Here is a 21,912-nt window from a genome sequence, read left to right as displayed (position 1 = left end):
CATCAGATTGCCAGATGGAGATGCGCGATTCGTCACTCCAGAGAACGCGTCTCCACTTCTCTAGAGTCCAGTGGCGGCGTGCTTTACACCACTGCATCCGACGCTTTGCATTGCACTTGGCGATGTATGGCTTGGATGCAGCTGCTCAGCCATGGAAACCCATTCCATGAAGCTCTCTGCGCACTGTTCTTGAGCTAATCTGAAGGCCACATGAAGTTTGGAGGTCTGTAGCGATTGACTCTGCAGAAAGTTGGCGACCTCTTCGCACTATGCGCCTCAGCATCCGCTGACCCCGCTCCGTCAGTTTACGTGGCCTACCACTTCGTGGCTGAGTTGCTGTCATTCCCAAACACTTCCACGTTCTTATAATACAGCTGACAGTTGACTGTGGAATATTTAGGAGCGAGGAAATTTTACGACTGGATTTGTTGCACAGGAGGCATCCTATCACAGTTCCACGCTGGAATTCACTGAGCTCCTGAGAGCGACCCATTCTTTCACAAATGTTTGTAAAAACATTGCATGCCTAGGTGCTTGATTTTATACACCTGTGGCCATGGAAGTGATTGGAACACCTGATTCTGATTATTTGGATGGGTGAGCGAATACTTTTGGCAATATAGTGTATGTAATACTTGTTCTGAGACAATGGCTTAAACTTATTTTTTATCATTTCTACATCATTATTTATACACCAACCAGGCATAATAATGACCACCTACCTAATATTGTGTTGATCCCCCTTTTGGTGCCAAAACAGCCCTGACCCATCCTGCACTGTGTATTCTGACACCTTTCTGTCAGAACCAGCAACTTCTTCAGCAATGTGAGCAACAGTAGCTCATCTGTTGGATCGGATCACACGGGCCAGCCTTCTCTCCCCACGTGCAACAATGAGCCTTGCCGTCCTTGACCCTGTCTCCGGTTCACCACTGTTCCTTCCTTGGACCACTGTTGATAGATACTGACCACTGCAGACTGGGAACACCCCACAAGAGCTGCAGTTTTGGAGATGCTCTGATCCTGTCATCTATCCACCATCACAATTGGGCCTTCGTCAAACTCGCTCAAATCCTTACACTTGCCCATTTTTCCTGCTTCTAACACATCAACTTTGAGGACAAAATGTTCACTTGCTGCCTGATATATCCCACCCACTAACAGGTGCCATGATGAGGAGATAATCAGTGTTATTCACTTCACCTCTCACTGCTCAGAATGTTATGCCTGATCGGTGTACCAGCATGAAACGAAAAATATTGACTATTGTACCTGTGAGTTGAACAGGTTACTACCTCACCTGTATGAAACAGACTAGGGGGCACAGAGTTCTAACAGGTAGACAGCATAGTACTACAAAAAAGGTTCCTCAAGGGTTCTTAGCTTCATACTAGAGGTTAGGGTAAACTTGTGTTGTTGATTGTGACAGAAATTCTTTCAAGGCTTCACCCAAAGGGAAAAAAACCTTAGCTGGAGGTCAGGCTTGTTGTGTGGAATGATACCAATTTGCAGCAGGGTACCAGACCCACCATTTTACCACCATTGGTCCCTGATCCTTCAGTTTATCACACCAGTTTAACATGGCCACCTTCCAACATCACAGCATACAGTGACACGGCGATGTTTAGTTCATATTATAAAGGTTACAGTAAGTCACTGTTTAAGTGAGACAGACTATAAGATACACACTGAAAGGTAGTGAAGATATGACCTTGGTGGTACCCCCCCAGTTTTGAGAAAAAGTACAGTTTGGTACTAAGAGTGTAGAACAGATATTAGTTACAAAGCAGTTAGTTCAACTATTTATAAGATAATTAATAAATACAAGTAGATGTTCAGGAAGACACACAGTACTTCATCAATTTCCCCTAACACCACGATTATAACCAGCCTATAATGACAAAATATCCTGAAATCTCAGGAACATTAGAACCTACAATGAACTGCTTCAAACTCTATGAATAATCAAATACGGTCCCAGCAGTTCGTCCTGCTGTTTCTAATTAACTCTCTGTTTTAGAGTGTCGACGGCAGCCGAATTCCCCTCATTCCACCAGGAGACAGAAAGTGATTCTCAGGGTCGTGTGGAGAGAGAGATACGACGACCCAATGAGTCCAGGTTGGATGGACAGACACTGAGATTTTTGTCTCAAGTGTTTCGAAAAACAAACCCTTATTCATTGTCGCATAATCCAGACCTCCAGGTTTAATATCATAACATCAAGCAACAATGGAGCAAATACGATGGGAATGTCACGAGACGGAGAGTCAAATGTACTGCATTGTTTTGTTTTTTTCTCAGATTCTCAATGGACAATGGATGAAGACGTTCTCTAACAGACAATGCTGCTTGTGGAGCAAAAAGTTCTACAATTTGTTTGTGCTGAATAGAGATGGTTCAACCAAAAGAATTTAGGGTCTTTGTTTAGAAAGAAAAAGGTTCCTCCAAGGGTTCTTCAAGATCTTCAGATGGTTCTACAGTACTCTCCTACCAGGAGAACCAGGTTCAATGGCTCATTAATTTGCCCCTCATTAAAAGTTCCATTTTAAACCAAAAACCAGAACCAGGTTTCGATCTGCAACTCTAAAGATGGATGTTACGATTATTTAAAGGTTCTTTGGATGTTCTCAGCTAGTTAAATGGATTTCATTTGGTCACCTCTTTGAAAGAATAGCCTTTTGCTGTCTACTGTACATCCAAACCTATTAAAGTTCCTTTTGATGGAGAACCTGAAGCTCCATCAAACCTTAAACCATTAGATGTTCTGCAAAAGTATTTGGGATTGATTTTTCACAAAATCTATGTCTATGTTAAAGCTGATATTGTCTTGCACTGAAGTCTCCTTTATTTTTTTTGACAGATCAGACAAACTTTTCACCCGCCTTCATTTCTTACTCTCGCTTTCTTCACCGTTCCTTGTTTTCCCGCACAATACAACTCCCGGGTCTTTTCACTCTCGGTGTATAAAAGTCAAGATGCTCTGTTCTCTGCACTACGCTGGAGAAAAAGAACGGGCGGGCAGCGTGCCGTTCTACATCTCCTCCCCCGTCGCCATGGTAACAGCACCGAAGTGCACTCGAAAAGGCGTCAGGAGAGAACGCTGTGCTCGGTAAGATTTTGGTCGGAATTGCGGCCCCAGCATGTACACGGTGCGGTCAGGACACGGCGTCCTGTTCGTCCACTCCACCTGTCCTATTTGCTTTGACAGCTGGGTAACGAGTGTCACTGAATAAGAGCACTTATCCGAGATCTGCTCACTGAATCACATTTATTATGTTTGTTCGGATCGACAGCTGGGTAACAAGTGTCCCTAAATCGAGAGTATTTATTTAGGGTCCGCTAAATCATTCATTATGTTTTTTTTGTGTTGTTTTTTTTTTGTCTTTAGGAGATGTCGATGATTTGAACAAACGCAACAAAAAAAATAAAACAACAAAAAATAATCCGATTTCAATTTCCTTTTTTTGATTGGTTAAAAAAAATGTCAAATTTTATTTCTAAAAAACACAATTTTATCTGATTTTATTTTCTTTTAATTTCTGACTAAATTTCTATTTTTTGTTTATTTTTATTGTTTTTTTTTTTTTACTGAATTTTGAATTTTTTTCAAAACATTAATGAAATTAGTGTTGAATAATTCATAAAGCGGGATAAAAAATATTGTAGAATTTCCACAAATCTACAAGTCCTGATTCTGTACTTTCTGTACTTAGCGAGAAATTAATGGTAACATATTGTTAGCAGTGTTAGCAGTTCAGTTGTTGTTGCTTTTCTCACCAATAAAACTTTTTATTAGTGAATCTCTCACTTATTAGATATTGATATGATTTACAAAGATATATATTTTTTAAAGTAAACATGGCACAAAATAGATTAGTTTAGCATCTCTAGCACCATTCTAGTGATCAAACTACCTCAGGAATTAGCATGATATAATGTTAGAAGTACTTTGTTTGTTAGCAGTTTAATGTTTTCTGCTTTTCTCATAACATTTGCTGTAAATTTCCAAGCTTTTATTATGTGAGAATTTTGTTTTCACAACCACAAAGGCTACAAAACAGAGAACTAGCATACTTCCTGGTTAAAGGAGCCTAGCTGGTGCTGTGTTTAATCCAGAAATTAGCCTGGTGTGGAGTTAGAAATAGTTACTAGTTTATTTTCATGTCTTAAATGATTCCCATTTCATTATTAAAATGGCTGTAGACTGTGTGAGAGAACTAAACAGTAGCACAAAAGCACAGAACTAGCATTCTTACACATTTCCTGCTAGTTCATCAGTGATTTAGACTCTTGTCTTAATAACAATCAAACAGCCGTGAGTTTGGATCAGTTTCCCGGATGTATACGAAGGTGATAAAGTTTTGTTTCTGAGTGAGAGAACAGTGTGGAGTCGAATGTGGAGGTGTTATCCAGCTCGCAGTATGGAATCAAACGAGAAAATAAACATGGACACAATGTGAAAACGGTGTGGAGGCACAACAGTCAATAACTGCCCAGGGTGCTCGGCTCAACCTTCAGTGTGGAGGTGGAAAACTGAACAGTCTGAACAAGACTAATGCTAGGAGAGAACACTGCTGAAAATGATGGAGGTTTAGGAAGCTTGAAAAGTGGGTAAAAGGGTACCTTGGGTTTTTCTGGGGTATATATATATATAATATATATATATATATATATATATATATATATATATATATATATATATATATATATTTATTTCGTTTCTATAGCAACAATTTTTGGAAGGAGTCTCCAGTGTCAGGAGTAAAGCTGCATCTGTTTCCCACCACAGGGAAGTCTTCTGGGCTTTATCGGGTTTCTTGATACCACAACAAGACAGACTGAAAGAGTGCAGCATGTTTATAACTGCTGTAGTGTTATAAGTGGTAACAGGAACTAGCTCTATCACAGATGTTTTATTTTCATTCATTAACTATTAATGGAATAAAAATATGAGACATCATTGTTTAATATTTTTTTTAAATATAAAAATAATACCGTGGGTAAATTGGTGTTACAGAAAAACACTGGATTTTTGAATAGTAGCAGTAATTTTCTAGCAGCTGCTTATCGTTCTCAAGGAATTTATTTCTTACTTAATTAAAGAAATTTTAAGTATTTTATTTAAATATATAATATAATGTTAGCATTTGGAAATAAAAAGATATAAACAGACAGAAATAAATATTTTAGGTATGTGATATTACTATTATAATTTAATCATCCTACTATTCAACCTTTAATCTTAATTTTAAATATTGTAAATGATACAATAATTATTTAGAATAACAGTAAAGGTGTACATTTCCAATGAATTTCTATAAAGAGACGATCTGACTCATGGCTCTGTACACAATCTTTATTAGCATTACTCCAAATGCACATGCAGTGTCATTCACACCATGGAAATAATTACCAAAAATAAATAAATAAATAAAAAATTACACTGACAAAAAAAACGATACACTTTAGAGCAAGCAGAACACATGAATTTTATAATAAATAATAAACATTTTCTTTTTTCCTTCATTTTGTTTAAATGCCATGCCTTGCAATTATCTTCTAAGCAGACATGTATTTTTTTTTCTTTCCCAAGAAAGTTTTGTTTTTCATTAAATAACATCCATTTAGGTCAGAGAGAACTGTGTGTGTGAGATGTATAAAAATCAGAAAATAGCGAGAAGAGAGTAGGAAATAGAGCTCGAGACAGCAAGAGACCTGCACTAGACTTGATGGAAGGTGTGTGGCATGCATGCGACCTGACCGTCGTCGGCTTTAAAACGGTTTACGATGCACAATTATATCTCATTCTCCTCTGTCTATACCTACAGCCGAGAAAACATCAATCAGACTCAGTGATGATGTCAAAACAAGTTGACAAACAGAAGGAAAATATATTCATAAATTCTAACAACTGTATATATACAAGTATGCCATTTGTGGAAACTTCATATGAACATTTCAGCTTTTTGTTGGATTTATTTTATTCAGAGTTTAGCGCAGCGACACATCTTTATGCATCAAGTCAGCGCAATGTAGAAAACTGAACAGAAATATGCACTAGTGTTATATTATGTGGTCAGAGGATTTCCTCTAGGGGAACACTTAAAGGTCCCATGTAGAACCCTGTACCTTTCTGGTTCCCAATCAGAGCCTTTTACCAGGAGAACCCTTTAAGAAACGAAGGACCCAAAGTGTTTGTCTTGATTATCCTGTATGAACTCTCATCCCTGTACCTTTCTGAACCGTTCTTTAGCATGAAACCTTTCTTTAGAGGAACCATTTTGGTTCCTTAAGGAACTATTTCTGTTGTTGCAACAACAACATTTTCCAACCTCTCCAAAATCATGGCAATATTTATGTGAGGAAAAATGTTTCAGGTGTCTGTGCCACCATGAAAAATAGCTGAAGATCCCTCCGTCCCACTTTGCTTAAGAAAACTGAAGGTTCTTCTACAGAGCCATTTTCCCAGCAGCTTTATTTCTGTGTGTGTGAAATCCTTCCTCAAGATGTTTTGAAGAGTTTTATTTGAACCCTTTCCTTTCTAATAGAATCACATCTTTGCAAGGGTTCTACATAAGAACCTTTACAGGCTCTGAAGAAATCCAAAGGGAAGTCTTATACCTTCAGGTGAATTTTCAAAACCCAAATTCTGAGTCATTTTTTTAAAGACCAAAGAAAGAAAACTGGCTTTGTGTGAAGATGCTGAAATTTTTAGAGTAAAGACATCATTCACAAATAAGACAATTACACAAAACCCGATTCTCACCCTTTGCCCATGAAATTGTCCCCTGCCCCCGTGACATTTAGCCTGGAAGATAAACTGGCGTGTGGTCAGTAGGACGCGGGTCCACTTGAGGTGTAACTCCCCACCTGGCTGTAGTCTGATTGACCGAATCCTCCGGTTCCTCCGAAGCTGGCTCCTGATTGGTCGAAGGTGCCCTGGTTGTAGTTCTGCTGGTTGTAGGGTTGTTGGTTGAAGGCGGTGGTGTGTTTTTCAGGAGCCGGTGTCGGGTATCGTGCAGCTCCGCCCTTATGCCAGCCGGTCTCTTTAAACACAAACCAGATGTTTCCGGCCCAGAGGACGAAGTTCAGGTAGCCGAACACCTAGAAATCAGAGTGGAACACACAGATGAGTGATTCATTATTCTTTAAAAGGAGAAAATTTGTTTGAAAGTTCTAGACTTTGATACTTTATAATAACTTGAACGTGTGTGAATACAGTATGAGCGCTTTTGGGATTTTTACACAGTTTATAAGATGAAGTGCAATTATTATATTAATTTACTGTATTATAAATGAATAAATGAAAGTGATGCTTGTGCTCAATGACTGTAAAACACTTGGTTAAAACACTTCATTTCTAAACGCCATTTTAAAGGCTATTAACAGTATTTCTATTCTATTCATTTATTTACCATAATTAATAATTCTATTCTGCTTTGTTTTATTCTTGTCTGAATGTCTTGATTTTATTTTATTCAGTATACCACTTTTTTTTATTCCATTGTTATTCTGTTTATTATTATTCTGTTTCATTCTATTCCATTTATTCTAGTGTAGCTCATTATGTAGATATATTCTATTCTATCTATTTTATTCTATTATATTCAGTGTAGAACCCCCTTCCTATTCTATTCTATTCATTTATTTACTATAATATATATATTATTATTATTATTTTACTCTAATTTGTTTTATTTTTCTCTGAATGTCTTGATTTTATTTTATTCCATTCAATATACCACTTACAATTATAATACTTATTCTATTTATTATTATTTTATTTTATTCTATTCTGTCTATTCTAGTGTAGCTTATTACATATATTTTTTCTATTCTAAATTATTCTATTCTATTCCATTCTATTCTATTCCATTCTATGTAAAACCCCCTTCCTGTTCTATTCTACTGCTAGTACTAAGTCCAACACAGCTTTAATTTCAGCTTTAAATTCAATTATTTGGTTATTTAAATTTCTATTTTTTCTGACACAGCTGTTCAAGTCGTTCATGCAGAAACTCGTACATACCATACTCTACAGAACAAATGTGTAGAAGCAAACCAGCAAATATTAATATCAAAGAAAAACATTCTTCTACTGGTTCCCAATCAGATAATATTTAATATTTCTATTTTTTCTCTAAAGTTGTTGTCAGTAATATGTAATTTGTAAGGAAAATTATTGTGTTAAATTACAAAACAGTGCAGACTTTTGGACCTCACTGTATAATGATTTGCTAAGTCAATAAAATATCGACTTAAACTTCTATTTTTCCTAGCATCATTAACTGAGAACTCCTGGCATCAGTAACAGTGCATCTTAATCTCACAGATCAAAGAGGAAATGAACTGATACCACAGAGGTGTTGAGGCCGGACCAGACCGGCCCGTACACCGAGGCACACTTGTTGGTCTGGACTTTACACGCAGACATGAGCAGAAGCACTTCGTCAGGGTCCGTCTCCACCTTCACGTCGGACAGAGCTTTGGCCCAAGCAGAAGATCCCACCAGCCACATGAAGGAGAAGACCACCGTCACTATGAAGTCCTGTACAAATACAGCTGGATTTAAGCAAACTTTATTCCACTAACATTTCTGTATATCAGCTTTAACACCGGATGCTGTTCCGTCATTCTTCATTTCATTTGCCTAATGAGATTGCAGTGTAATTCACTTGAAGGTACAAGCAGCCTACGAAGCCCAGTCTGACTTCGCTACAGGAGATGCTTATAGTCTAAACGGAAACCTTGATGTAAATGAGATTTCCTCAGGGTGCAATCACACATCATCATCACACTTGTTCATTTCATCATTGGGTTTCCTAGGAGATTATTGTTCTAGTACACACATACATCACGCTAATGAGGAACGAGTTTTTAAGCTAACAGTGGGCTAAATAATAAACTAATTAGCTGTTAATCCGGTGGCAAAACTTCTTATGGTATTAAGAAGCTAATGCTGATGCTGCTAATGCTGAATTCTAACTTTCTTGATTTTAATGCATTTAAATGTAAGAGAAATGACATTAAGGAGGCAATCAGGGTTGATAAAGGGTTGAATTCTCCATTCTGTTTGGTCAGAAGGTGACCTATCATGACATGACATACATATCGAATGTTTTGTTTTTTTTTGCGCTTACGATAAACGGGCCGCGGTTGTTCTCTCTGTATTTGTTCTGGTAGAAGATGTAGACCACAGTGGCAAAGAGAGAGTAGAGGAAGGCGAAGACGGCAATAGTGACGAAGAACTCGGCAGAGGAGGAGAAATCTCCGTCCAGGTGGAGCTGCTCCTGCTGTCGGCCTTCACAAGTAGGCACCGTGAAGGTCACCTGATTCAGCCTGAGAGAGAGAGAGGGAGAGAGAGGAAGGGGGGGGGAGGAAGAGAAAGGGAGAGAGACAGAGAGTGACAGACAGAGAGAGAGAGAGAGAGAGAGACACACACACAGAGAGAGAGAGAGAGAGAGAGAGAGAGAGAGAGAGAGAGAATACATGTGAATGGTTTCCCAGGCTGCTACACACCTCACACCTGAGAAAATATCCAAATGTACTTGATTTACACAACGAGTCTCCAAGAAGCTCAGCGATCACTCCATCACACACACATACATACACACACATACACACACACACACACACACACACACACTATTATATTCACTAAGTCTATTAGATATAATGACTCCTGTTACTAGTCTACTGATATTCTATCAACTATTATTCTGTTCAGTTCTATTCTAGTTTATTCTGTTAAAGGCAAATTTTGTTGCATTCCATTGGATTCTATTCTGTGCAATGGATTTCTTTTTTATTCTTTTTTTTATTTTATATCTTCTTCTTTTATTTCATTCTATTCAGGTTATTCTAGATTAGTCTAATAAATATATTCTATTCTATTCCATTCTATTTCATTCCATTCTATTCCATTGCATTCTATTCTATGTTATTCTATTCTAGAAATCCCTCTTCTATTTTATTTTGTTGTTTATTGTTTCACATGTTTTCTAAAGAACACTAGTTTCTATTCCTATCCATTCTATTCCATTCCATTCTTCTCTATTCCATTCCATTTTATTCCATTCCATTATTCTCTATTCCATTCTGTTCTATTCCATTCTATTCTATTTTATTCCATTCCATTTTATCCCATTCAATTCTATTCCACTCCTATTCTATTCTATTCTATTCTATTCTATTCTATTCTATTCTATGAATCCCTCTTCCATTTTATTTTGTTGTGTATTTTTTCACGTTTTCTGAAGAACACTAGTTTTTGACATGCAAGCCTTTTTCTAGCGCTGTTTTCATTTTAGTCTAAATTTAGACCTAGTCCAGTTAACACCTCTCTCCACTTAAAACAGCTTCTGAATCTTTAAATCAGATCTAAAAGCTGATACAGTGATCTACATGTTATGGCACCGTGTGTGAGAATAAATGATCTAGGAATAAAACTGTCGTGTCACCTGTCAAATATCCACCTACATGAGTCTGAACACTGAACTGCCTCGAACATGCCACGTCCAGTCACACTACCCATCTTTAGCGACCAGAGCAAACGAATCAATAAACCCCTCGGGAAATCGAACAAAGGAAAGAAGAAGTCAGGAAGGTGATCGTGTCTGGTACAAGTGATCAGCCTGCACCTGAGGGGAACCGGCAGGTGTGATAAAAGGCGACACGCAGCAGCACCAGCGTCATTCCTCTGTACTGGAGTTTCAGTGATATTACTCTGAAGAAGGATCAGGATTCCGGTGTGATATTAATGTCCCTCTCGGAGTGGAATGGAATTCGCTGTGTGATACAGTACAGCCAAAGAGTGGCAGCTTCAGCGCTTATTAAAGCAAAGAGAGATCTGAGAGGAACTTCAAAGCCGTCCAGTATGTCAGCCTCACAAATTTCATCTGGGACCGTGTGCAACGTGTGCTTATGTGACTTCAAGGGATGGGAAATGCTCTCATTAGAGGAAAACCCCATTAAAGTACTAAAGTACAGGTTTCCTTTTCTCAGTTAAAAAATTTCAAATAAAAATTTCCAAAAAAAAAAAAAAAAAAAAAAAAAAAAAAAAAAAAATATATATATATATATATATATATATATATATATATATATATATATATATATATAAAATAAATAAATAAAAATATATAAAAAATATAAAATATTTTAAAAATAAATAATAATAATAATTGAAATCATTAATAAAATCAATAATATAAAATGTAATTTTAGTTTATTTTAATTTTTAATTTTTTATTTTATTTTACAGTTTTTAAAAACTACTCCTGTCCAACTCTCGTGTCTCTTCCTTTTCATGATCTTAACATGAATTTAAAATCTTTAACATTTCTGCTCGACGTTTGTTTGAGATCCAGGAGCCTAGAAATTTAATCTATTTTATAATTCTTATAATTATTCTGTTATACCACTCAGTTTTGTTTTTATTTAATACACTGTTTCTAAAAAAAAAAAAAAACCACATATAAACTCATAATGATTCAATAATGCACTATTCATGCATTTATAACATGATTATTACCATCCATTATATCATCTGAGTGAAATTGCTTATTTTAAGTAGTATAAACCTTTTTTTAAGGTTTATTACACTCATAATTCATTTATTTATTCATTATTCAGTTCCTCCAGGATTAAAAAACTTTTGTTTTGTGATTTTTCCAGTCACAAATTGCTTCATTTCCAAAATTTGTGAATTTTTTGTGCTTTTTTAGTGGAAAACTACTTGAAGTGGTGAAATTTCAAGCACAGGATTCTTCTTTCAAACTCCATTCAGTGAAGACACGTGTAAAGCTTTCTATTAGAGCTGTACCGATTCTCGACACACGTGACTCGAAGAGGGATTTTCCTGAATGCATGTTGTGATGGCGAAACAGCGCCAAGCTTCTCGGCTCAAATCCGCGGAAAATCTGCTCTAAATTTGGAAAAATTTCGAGAAATTGTCATCGGTGCGTGATTTTAAATACTTTTAAGGATGTTTTTACGCATTACACTCATTTATCAGTCAGAGATTTGTATGATTGTTGCAGCTAAAAATGTTAAAGAGCAAATCTTTCCATATTTTTGTGGAAAAAATGACAGGAATTCACAAAATTAGAAGCACAGGATTCTGTCCATGATAGCTGTACTCTGGTTTAATGTATGTGAAGCAGCTCAGCCCAAATTTGATTAATACATTTTGTTTTAAATAAATAATAAAATTTAAATTAAATTATAAAACAAAATGCATTTTATTGGTTTGATTTTTGTTTTCTACTACGTTCCAAATATTATGAAATGCTCCACCAATCGATAATTAGGTTATTAGGCTGTGTATACTATTATTTAACTCTTCCGAAATGTTATTTTTAATACAAGATTCAGGTTTTCTCTGAATGAAGTCTTCATAAAAATGAAAGGGACTCTAAAAATATAACGCTACAACAAATCGTTCATGGTAAAATTGGCAAGAAAGGAGGATTTCACACCAGCAAGCCTCATTCTTCAGCCTGTACAAATGATTCTGACATAAGCGAGGGCGTTCGTCACACAGCTCTGGCAACTGCGGCTAAATTAAAGGAGAAAAGCGAAGTTTAAAAAGAAGAAATGATTTAGCAGGTGCCATGGAGATGTGTTTCATTCCAGCGTCAGACTTTGGGCTGTGACGCTGACTCAATTAATTAGCGCAGCTGCTTAACGGGGGTGTGTGGGTTTAATACCGGAATATCGGCAGTGACTGAAGAGTGACAGCACTCACACACACACACACACACACACACTTTTAGCTCCATTGGGATGACATACAGGTATTCGTTTTCATTGCTTTTAATGAGATCATTAAACATTTAAGTTTTTCAATTTATTCTTTTTGTAACCAATCACAGTGGTGAAACTGTGGTGGGCAGGGCTTAATTGAGAAAATATCACGATGGTAAAATAAAAGATGATTTTTGTCAAGACTACAAAATCTAATATTATGTGTAAACATGTGTAAATGTGTGTTTGTGTGTGCGTGTGTGGTTTTAGATTCTTTATTTTTAACCAATCACAGTGGGGAAACTTTGGTGGGCGGGGCTTAATTGAGAAAATATTACAATGGAAAAGAAATGATTTCTGTCGATCTAGATTGCAATATCTAATATTATAAGTAAACGTGTTTAACGTTTTTACCTGAATGGATAGGCGAATTTAACGGTGATGCTGAGATTGCTGTCGGTCTTGTTGACGCAGTCCACGCTAACCCGCAGCTGTCCAGTGTAGCCTCCACATGTTGCGAAAGCAAAGATGGCAAAAATCTGCAAACGACAAATCATAACACATCCTGTTTTAATTCCTTATAATCTTTAAATGCACATTCAATGATCAGATTTTTTTACATCCATAAATACAAAATATTTTTTACACACCCCTGATAAAAGAGAGGAGTTTGATCATGTAAAAAAAAAATCAGTAAAATAAATAAATAGATAAAATAAAATAAAATAAAATAAAATAAAATAAACATTATTAATCATGTCAGAACTTTTCTGTTCACCTCAATGTAAAATTACAATTTATAAAAAATTCTAAAAACATTTGAAGAAAAAATAATTTTATAATTGGGGGTGTGGCTTTTTCATTTCATGTTTAAAAGTAAATATCATGTAGCTGTCATCAATGACATGGCTCTAACTAAACATTTTATGAATCAAACTTTCTGACCAACCAGAATGAAGGATTCTAAACTGCAATAACACTCTTCTGGAAATTTCCATGGCTGAATTCCCCCCCAAAAAAACAGTGACTTTAACAGCTGCATGAATATAAAATTTACCAAAACCTTGTTATTATCTGCTTAATTCCAGACAACAGCTTCTTGCTCATAAATCTCATTTGATTAATACACATTAATACAAAAATGAGCTTTTTTTGTATCATCCCCCACACAGAACTCCACAGATGGATAGTTCTATAAAGATTATTACTCATTCAGCTAAATCTGACACATCATTCTGTTGATTCATCAATCACTGAGTGATTTTTCTTTTTTTCAGATGGACGGGATTACTCATCCGGTGATATTCAGGCTTTATCTGGAAGCCAGATTCTTAAGTTTTGTTGAATATTCCCCTGTTTTTTTTATGTTTAATAGGGTTCCAACCATACACTCTGTTCATGATTCAATTCAATTCATGATACTGGCTTCACAATTCGATTGAATTCGCTAACACTTTGAAAAGGATGACTGAAAAGTTATTATTTTGCTTCTGTGATACAAAATCTACAATCTGAGATACAACAATGTGAATAAAGTGTACTACAAGTTGTATATCATACCTCAAAAAAAACAAACAAATAAATGCATAAATTCGCTCAAATTTTGAATAATTGCATTGAAATAGATTGAGATAGAGCTCCAAATTGGCTAAAATGACCATCTCCCTGACCGTCTTCCCTGGCCTCTGATTCAGGCTCTGTAGATGTCAGTGATGTGAGGCTGGTGTCGTTCGAAAGCTCAATAAGAGCATATTTTAATCAGATGATGATGGATGTTCTGATTAAAACCTATCAGGCTTCCACGAGCTTAAGATCAAGATTAAGAGTTTTCTCTGCACTGGATTTCTGCAGATCTAATTTGAAATCTCTAAGCAAAGCAAATAACATGGAATAACATCCTTGATCAGTCTTTCTATCTTCATCATCGGATCCTCTGCGGAAAAATGAAAAGACACTTCGTTTCAATTAAGCTATCGGACTCCTGTAAACGACTGACTAATGCGCCTCTAATCTCCATTTCTCAAGCTGTTGGCGAATCAATGCGAGGCACCATAAGCAGACAGGGGTTATATATCTGAAGGGAAAAAAATCCACCCTGTGTCAATAGCTTGCCTTTAACTAGGCTCATTGTTGCTTGCTCTCACTTTCTCCTTCGACTCTGCTTCTTTTATTTAGCCAGGGCTCGGGAGAAAAGATCTGCTTTAATAAGTGCAGGAGACACGCTCGCTTTGAGGTAAAGTGACTGGTCTGAAACACTTTACCCAGAGCGCCGTCTCCCTCAGAGAGCTAATACTTTTCCTCAGGTATGTCTCATATCCAGCTGGCAGTTATGCAATGAGGAAGTGAAAAACTAGTGACATGTGAATATTGGCTGCATGTTAGAGGATCCTATTCATTCATTCAAGTGTTTATTAGGTGTCGCGAAAGAAACTCAGCTGAAATGTAATGGAAGAAATTCACAATTGTCTTGTCTTATCATGTGTGTGTGTGTGTGTGTGTGTGTGGGTCATATGACTGTCTACGAATCAAATGTGCATGCAAGACTGTTGTCGTGACAACAATAGAACCGGCTCTCATGAAAAATGCATACAAATTGGAACAAACATTGGAAATCTGACTAGATTCCACACAATTATATGTGAGAAGAAAACGTACAAACGTTAACCTTAACCTGGGTCATTTTTCACGCTAATTGATTCATTACAATTTTGCAAAGCCATGTTGAAGTCATATAATTGTATGCAAGCTAAAACCGTTAATTCCTAATGCTAACCCTTACGTTATATAGCATAAATTTGGAAGCTTCGCTTTGCATTTTGTATCGATTTCACGAAAGATTTGAACAAATTCCAACAAAGAAGCAAGGATAAATTGATTATCCAATCAGCCAATCATCAGCAAGGTGTTTCCTTACACAGAAATGCTCCTCACTGGATGGTTTTTGTTATTCACACCACTCCATGTACACTTCCGGAAATACTCAAACTATACTCTGCTATACCCTAGGTGAAAAGAGCACAACACTAACGGCGTATTCTTAGTAATACAGCAGGCGAGAAATACCTGATTGTCCTAGAGCATCAGCTGAGATTATTAGTACAGTATGGAACCAATGCATAAGGCAACAGTGGAAGAGCGGTCAGAATCAAATATGGTGGAAGGCATTTTTAAGTGCCACAGGTATTAACATATCTGGTTAACCCTCACTTCTGCGTAAACTGTTAAAGGTTTAGCAAGAAAAAATGTCCCCCGCCCTCTGTTATTATGACATCATAGTTAATATGACAATACCATCGTGGTGGATGTCCGGATTGTATTTATTAATTTTGAATGTTGAACATGTTGAACATCAAGTGAAACTCTTGACTTGATTTTGATCACTGCATTGCTGGCATGTGATTGGTTGATTGGTGGATAATTGCACTAATGAGTAGTTGCACAAGATTTCCTAATTAAAAAATGCCCTTTAAGAATATCAGACTTGAAGTAAAAAAAAAAAATCTATGTCTAATTTCTAAGGCTAAATCTGAATGTGGGTGTATTTGAATACATTTAATTAAAAAAATACCAGCTAAATACAACATATACACAACTTATTCACAAGGTAGGTGTATGTAAAGTATTTACAGTTCACGCACACTTATAGTAGAATTGTGACATAGAGACATGGTAAATGTGGACTTCTCACGAAATCTCACAGGTTTTTATTATCCACTACTTTCATAGTTACCCTAAGCCCCGCCCTCTCATTTTCTAAAATCAAGACCAACATGAAGAACACTGCAGTTTAAATGAAATGCAACACCCAGTCTAGTATCAGATCCAAAAATCTCCTTTGCACTAAACCCTGAAACGATCCTAATTGATAGATGTTTGTAGGATAATCCCAAATGAGTTCTCGGAGCCACATCATGGCTGGTGGAGGTCTCTGATTTCAGTTGTGATGTATTTTCTGCCATTCGTCAGAGCTGTAAAAGGCTTTAATTATTAACGAGGGATGAATCTGCTGTGCTATGGTCCTCAGAACGGTCGAATTGTACTATACAGATCAAATCAAAAGAGCACAGAACTTAAAAATAAGGTTCTCGGCTTATTATCTTATAATATCAACACACACAAAGTCACAAAATGGATTAAGTAATTCAACGTCAATATTTATTGACACACTGACATTGTACGTTTTGCAAGTAATTATACTGGAGATGCACAACTACAACATCTGGTTAGGATTCATTGTCAAAAGTGGAATAAAATCCACGTCAGCTTAAAGTACAGAAAATGGTAAAGATAATGTGCCACTTACCGGAGCAAATATGACCATACACATTTAAACAAACAACAGATCTCCAGCTGAACACAACAAGTCGCTCGCTGTAGTCCGATTCATTTAAGGGAACGGGATGCGGTTTAGAGTCTGACCACTGAAAAGCCTGTCTCTCTCCACTTCTCTGTGCTCTCTCTCTCTCTCTCTCTCTCTCTCTCTCTGTCTATCCCTCGCTCTGTGTGTGTGTATGTGTGTGTGTGTGTGTGTGAGGGTGAAGTAGTAGAGAGAGAGAGAGAGAGAGAGAAACTATCGGTATCTTACTCCTTCTCACTGAACAAGTGAAACACACACAGACACACACACACACACACACAGGAAACCCCTACAGAAGTGCAGACACCCAAATATGCAACATGATCCATGCATCTCTCTCTCTCTCTCTCTCTCTCTCTCTCTCTCTCTCACACACACACACACACACAGGGAAACACCCACCCAGGGACACACATCTGATCCTACACGTCTTATCTTGCGTTATTTCTGAATCTCGGCATTACACACCATCCTAATTACCTCGAGTTTCCCACAATCTCATCTTTCACTACTGTAAGTAATAAGCAACCATCAGCATTCCTGAGTATATTTAGCAGCTGTACCAGATGTGTGCCAGACCAACAGCTCAAAATTCACAAAGTATATTTTTTCAATAAGTAGTTTTAAAAAAACAGAATAAAAAAATATATACATTTTTTGTAGCTTTCTATTTCTCATTTATTTATTTATTTATTTATTTATTTATTTATTTCATTTATATTCCCTGCTTTTCCCCAAAACTATGATTACCTGGTTTATTTTGTAAATACAGTATATATAAATATTTTGTAGAACTGTTTCGTTTTAGAATTATTACAAGTTTCTTTGTTTTCTGTTTTTTTACATTACTGCTTTTTTATTATTTAATTTATAATTTTTTATTTTAATTTATAAAGCAGTTGAGCTGCATTTTATGTATGATATATAGTGTATAAATATCTTTACTACTACAACTACTTATAATAATGATAATAATAATAATAATAATAATAATAATAATAATAATAGTAATACAAAAATATTTTATACAAGTTATGTAATTTGTTCATTTAAAAATATTTAAATATAAGTGTTTTAAGCACATTTTTATACTACACCTTTAAAAAATTAATTCCACAACTAAATTATTATGTAAATTTGTCTGTAAATTGACAACCAGAAAATTAATTATACGGGCAAAAATTTCTTAATTTCTTAGATTTTTTCATGCAGCTCACACTCAAAAAGTTAGAAAACTGAAGCTTTTCCAGAAAAATAATTTTATTTTAAGGCATTTTATTTTCTAATGGAAAAAAAAGCCCCTGTAGTAAGCTCTGAGTTTTTCTTCTTTATATATTTATTATCGTTTTAGTTTTAATGCTGTTACAAGAATCACAGGCTTGATCCAAATCCTGCATCAAACTGTGTGAACAAATCCATAACATATCCATAATCAACAATACAGAGTGAAGATAAAAAACAGAAGCAGGAATCGATACATATATATATATATTAGCGCTGCAATAGAGACACATGCAAGACTTGCAAATGTAGTTATGTAACAGAGACTATAAATACAGACAGGTTGGGTCGGCATTACAACTAGCACTGCTGCACCACATGATGAGTGGGAGGTACGAGGGCGAAGCCAGAGTTCCAGACAGGACCAGAAAGAGCATGACACTGGAAAAGTATTTACAGGCAATTTTGCTATAACCAAAAGATACAGTATGCTTCATGATAACATTAAATAAAACTATCTGTGTACCAAAAAAATTATGATTTTTGCATCTTCGGGTCGCCTTACACATAATACAGTACAGTATGGTAGAGTACAGTAGAGAATAGTAGAGTATTAGTGTAGTGGAGTGGAGTGCGGTATAGTGTGGTGTAGCAAGGGGCATAGTAGTGGAGTGGAGTGTAGTACAGTGTAATGTAGTGTAGTACAGCGTAGTGTAGTGTACTACAGTGTAGTGTAGTGTAGTACAGCATAGTGTAGTATAGTACAGTGTAGTGTAGTACAGTGTAATGTAGTGTAGTACAGCGTAGTGTAGTGTAGTACAGCGTAGTGTAGTACAGTGTAATGTAGTGTAGTACAGCGTAGTGTAGTGTAGTACAGCGTAGTGCAGTGTAGTACAGCGTAGTGCAGTGTAGTACAGCGTAGTGTAGTGTAGTAAAGTGTAGTGTAGTACAGCATAGTGTAGTGTAGTACAGCGTAGTGTAGTACAGTGTAATGTAGTGTAGTACAGTGTAATGTAGTGTAGTGTAGTGTAGTACAGTGTAGTAAAGTGTAGTACAGCGTAGTGTAGTGTAGTACAGTGTAGTGTAGTACAGTGTAGTGTAGTGTAGTACAGTGTAATGTAGTGTAGTACAGTGTAGTGTAGTACAGTGTAGTGTAGTGTAGTGTAGTACAGCGTAGTGTAGTGTAGTACAGTGTAGTGCAGTGTAGTACAGCGTAGTGTAGTGTAGTACAGTATAGTGTAGTACAGCGTAGTGTAGTGTAGTACAGTGTAGTGTAGTGTAGTACAGTGTAGTGTAGTACAGTGTAGTGTAGTGTAGTACAGTGTAGTGTAGTACAGTGTAGTGTAGTGTAGTACAGTGTAGTACAGTGTAGTGTAGTACAGCATAGTGTAGTGTAGTAAAGTGTAGTGTAGTACAGCGTAGTACAGTGTAGTGTAGTACAGTGTAATGTAGTGTAGTACAGCGTAGTGTAGTACAGCGTAGTGTAGTACAGCATAGTGTAGTGTAGTACAGCGTAGCATAGTGTAGTACAGTGTAGTGTAGTACAGTGTAGTGTAGTGTAGTACAGCGTAGTGTAGTGTAGTACAGCGTAGTGCAGTGTAGTACAGTGTAATGTAGTGTAGTACAGTGTAATGTAGTGTAGTACAGTGTAGTGTAGTGTAGTAAAGTGTAGTACAGTGTAGTGTAGTGTAGTACAGTGTAGTGTAGTGTAGTGTAGTGTAGTAAAGTGTAGTGAAGTGTAGTACAGTGTAATGTAGTGTAGTACAGTGTAGTGTAGTGTAGTACAGCGTAGTGTAGTGTAGTACAGTGTAGTGCAGTGTAGTACAGCATAGTGTAGTGTAGTACAGTGTAGTGTAGTAAAGCGTAGTGTAGTGTAGTGTAGTACAGTGTAGTGTAGTACAGTGTAGTGTAGTACAGTGTAGTGTAGTGTAGTGTAGTACAGTGTAGTGTAGTACAGTGTAGTGTAGTGTAGTACAGTGTAGTGTGTAGTACAGTGTAGTGAAGTGTAGTGTAGTGTAGTACAGTGTAGTGTAGTACAGCGTAGTGTAGTGTAGTACAGCGTAGTGCAGTGTAGTGCAGCGTAGTATAGTGTAGTGCAGTGTAGTACAGCGTAGTGTAGTGTAGTACAGTGTAGTGTAGTACAGCGTAGTGTAGTGTAGTACAGTGTAGTGTAGTACAGCGTAGTGTAGTGTAGTACAGTGTAGTGTAGTACAGTGTAGTGTAGTGTAATATAGTGTAGTGTAGTGTAGTAAAGTGTAGTGTAGTGTAGTACAGGATAGTATAGTGTAGTACAGTGTAGTGTAGTACAGTGTAATGTAGTGTAGTACAGCGTAGTGTAGTGTAGTACAGCGTAGTGTAGTGTAGTACAGCATAGTGTAGTGTAGTACAGCGTAATGTAGTGTAGTACAGCGTAGTATAGTGTAGTACAATTTAGTATAGTACAGCGTAGTGCAGTGTAGTACTGCGTAGTGTAGTGTAGTACAGCGTAGTGCAGTGTAGTACAGCGTAGTATAGTGTAGTACAGTGTAGTGTAGTGTAGTACAGTGTAGTGTAGTGTAATATAGTGTAGTGTAGTACAGCGTAGTATAGTGTAGTACAGTGTAGTGTAGTACAGTGAAGTGTAGTACAGTGTAATGTAGTGTAGTACAGCGTAGTGTAGTGTAGTACAGCGTAGTGTAGTGTAGTACAGTGTAGTGTAGTACAGTGTAGTGTAGTACAGTGTAATGTAGTGTAGTACAGCGTAGTGTAGTGTAGTACAGCGTAGTGCAGTGTAGTACAGCATAGTGTAGTGTAGTAAAGTGTAGTGTAGTGTAGTACAGCGTAGTGTAGTGTAGTACAGTGTAGTGTAGTGTAGTACAGCGTAGTGTAGTGTAGTACAGTGTAGTACAGCGTAGTGTAGTACAGTGTAGTGTAGTGTAGTACAGTGAAGTGTAGTGTAGTACAGTGTAGTGTAGTGTAGTGTAGTACAGCATAGTGTAGTGTAGAACAGTGTAATGTAGTACAGTGTAGTGTAGTGTAATATAGTGTAGTGTAGTGTAGTACAGCGTAGTGTAGTGTAGTAAAGTGTAGTGTAGTACAGCGTAGTATAGTGTAGTACCATGTAGTGTAGTACAGTGTAGTGTAGTACAGTGTAATGTAGTGTAGTACAGCATAGTGTAGTGTAGTACAGCATAGTGTAGTGTAGTACAGCGTAGTGTAGTGTAGTACAACGTAGTATAGTGTAGTACAGTGTAGTGTAGTACAGTGTAGTGTAGTGTAGTGTAGTACAGCGTAGTGCAGTGTAGTACAGCGTAGTGTAGTGTAGTACAGTGTAGTGTAGTACAGTGTAATGTAGTGTAGTACAGTGTAGTGTAGTGTAGTGTAGTAAAGTGTAGTACAGCGTAGTGTAGTGTAGTACAGTGTAGTGTAGTGTAGTACAGTGTAGTGTAGTACAGTGTAATGTAGTGTAGTACAGTGTAGTGTAGTACAGCGTAGTGTAGTGCAGTACAGTGTAGTGCAGTGTAGTACAGCGTAGTGTAGTGTAGTACAGTGTAGTGTAGTACAGCGTAGTGTAGTGTAGTACAGTGTAGTGTAGTACAGTGTAGTG

At 36.8% G+C, this 21,912-nt stretch overlaps 1 protein-coding gene across 2 annotated transcripts in view; it reads right to left on the bottom strand.

The window, feature by feature from the left end:
- Positions 1-5,224: 5,224 nt before the first annotated feature.
- The window catches only part of synpra (synaptoporin a), a 39,725-nt gene continuing 23,037 nt past the window's right edge, over positions 5,225-21,912 (bottom strand). Inside the window, exons 1-5 of one of the 2 annotated variants that reach the window (XM_058372986.1) lie at positions 17,052-17,381; positions 13,163-13,287; positions 9,142-9,340; positions 8,358-8,549; positions 5,225-7,105 (exon numbers count right to left, since the gene is read on the bottom strand). In XM_058372986.1, the coding sequence (XP_058228969.1) occupies positions 6,833-7,105; positions 8,358-8,549; positions 9,142-9,340; positions 13,163-13,287; positions 17,052-17,075 (813 nt within the window). In that variant the 5' untranslated portion in view covers positions 17,076-17,381 and the 3' untranslated portion in view covers positions 5,225-6,832. Of the gene's footprint in view, positions 7,106-8,357; positions 8,550-9,141; positions 9,341-13,162; positions 13,288-17,051; positions 17,382-21,912 lie in introns of those variants that run through there. The other variant, XM_058372984.1, reaches the window with a different exon arrangement.

This window comes from Hemibagrus wyckioides, linkage group LG21 (genome assembly GCF_019097595.1).
Source record: "Hemibagrus wyckioides isolate EC202008001 linkage group LG21, SWU_Hwy_1.0, whole genome shotgun sequence".
In the NCBI taxonomy this organism is placed as follows: Eukaryota; Metazoa; Chordata; class Actinopteri; order Siluriformes; family Bagridae; genus Hemibagrus; species Hemibagrus wyckioides.
This window is presented reverse-complemented; position numbering and strand designations above follow the sequence as displayed.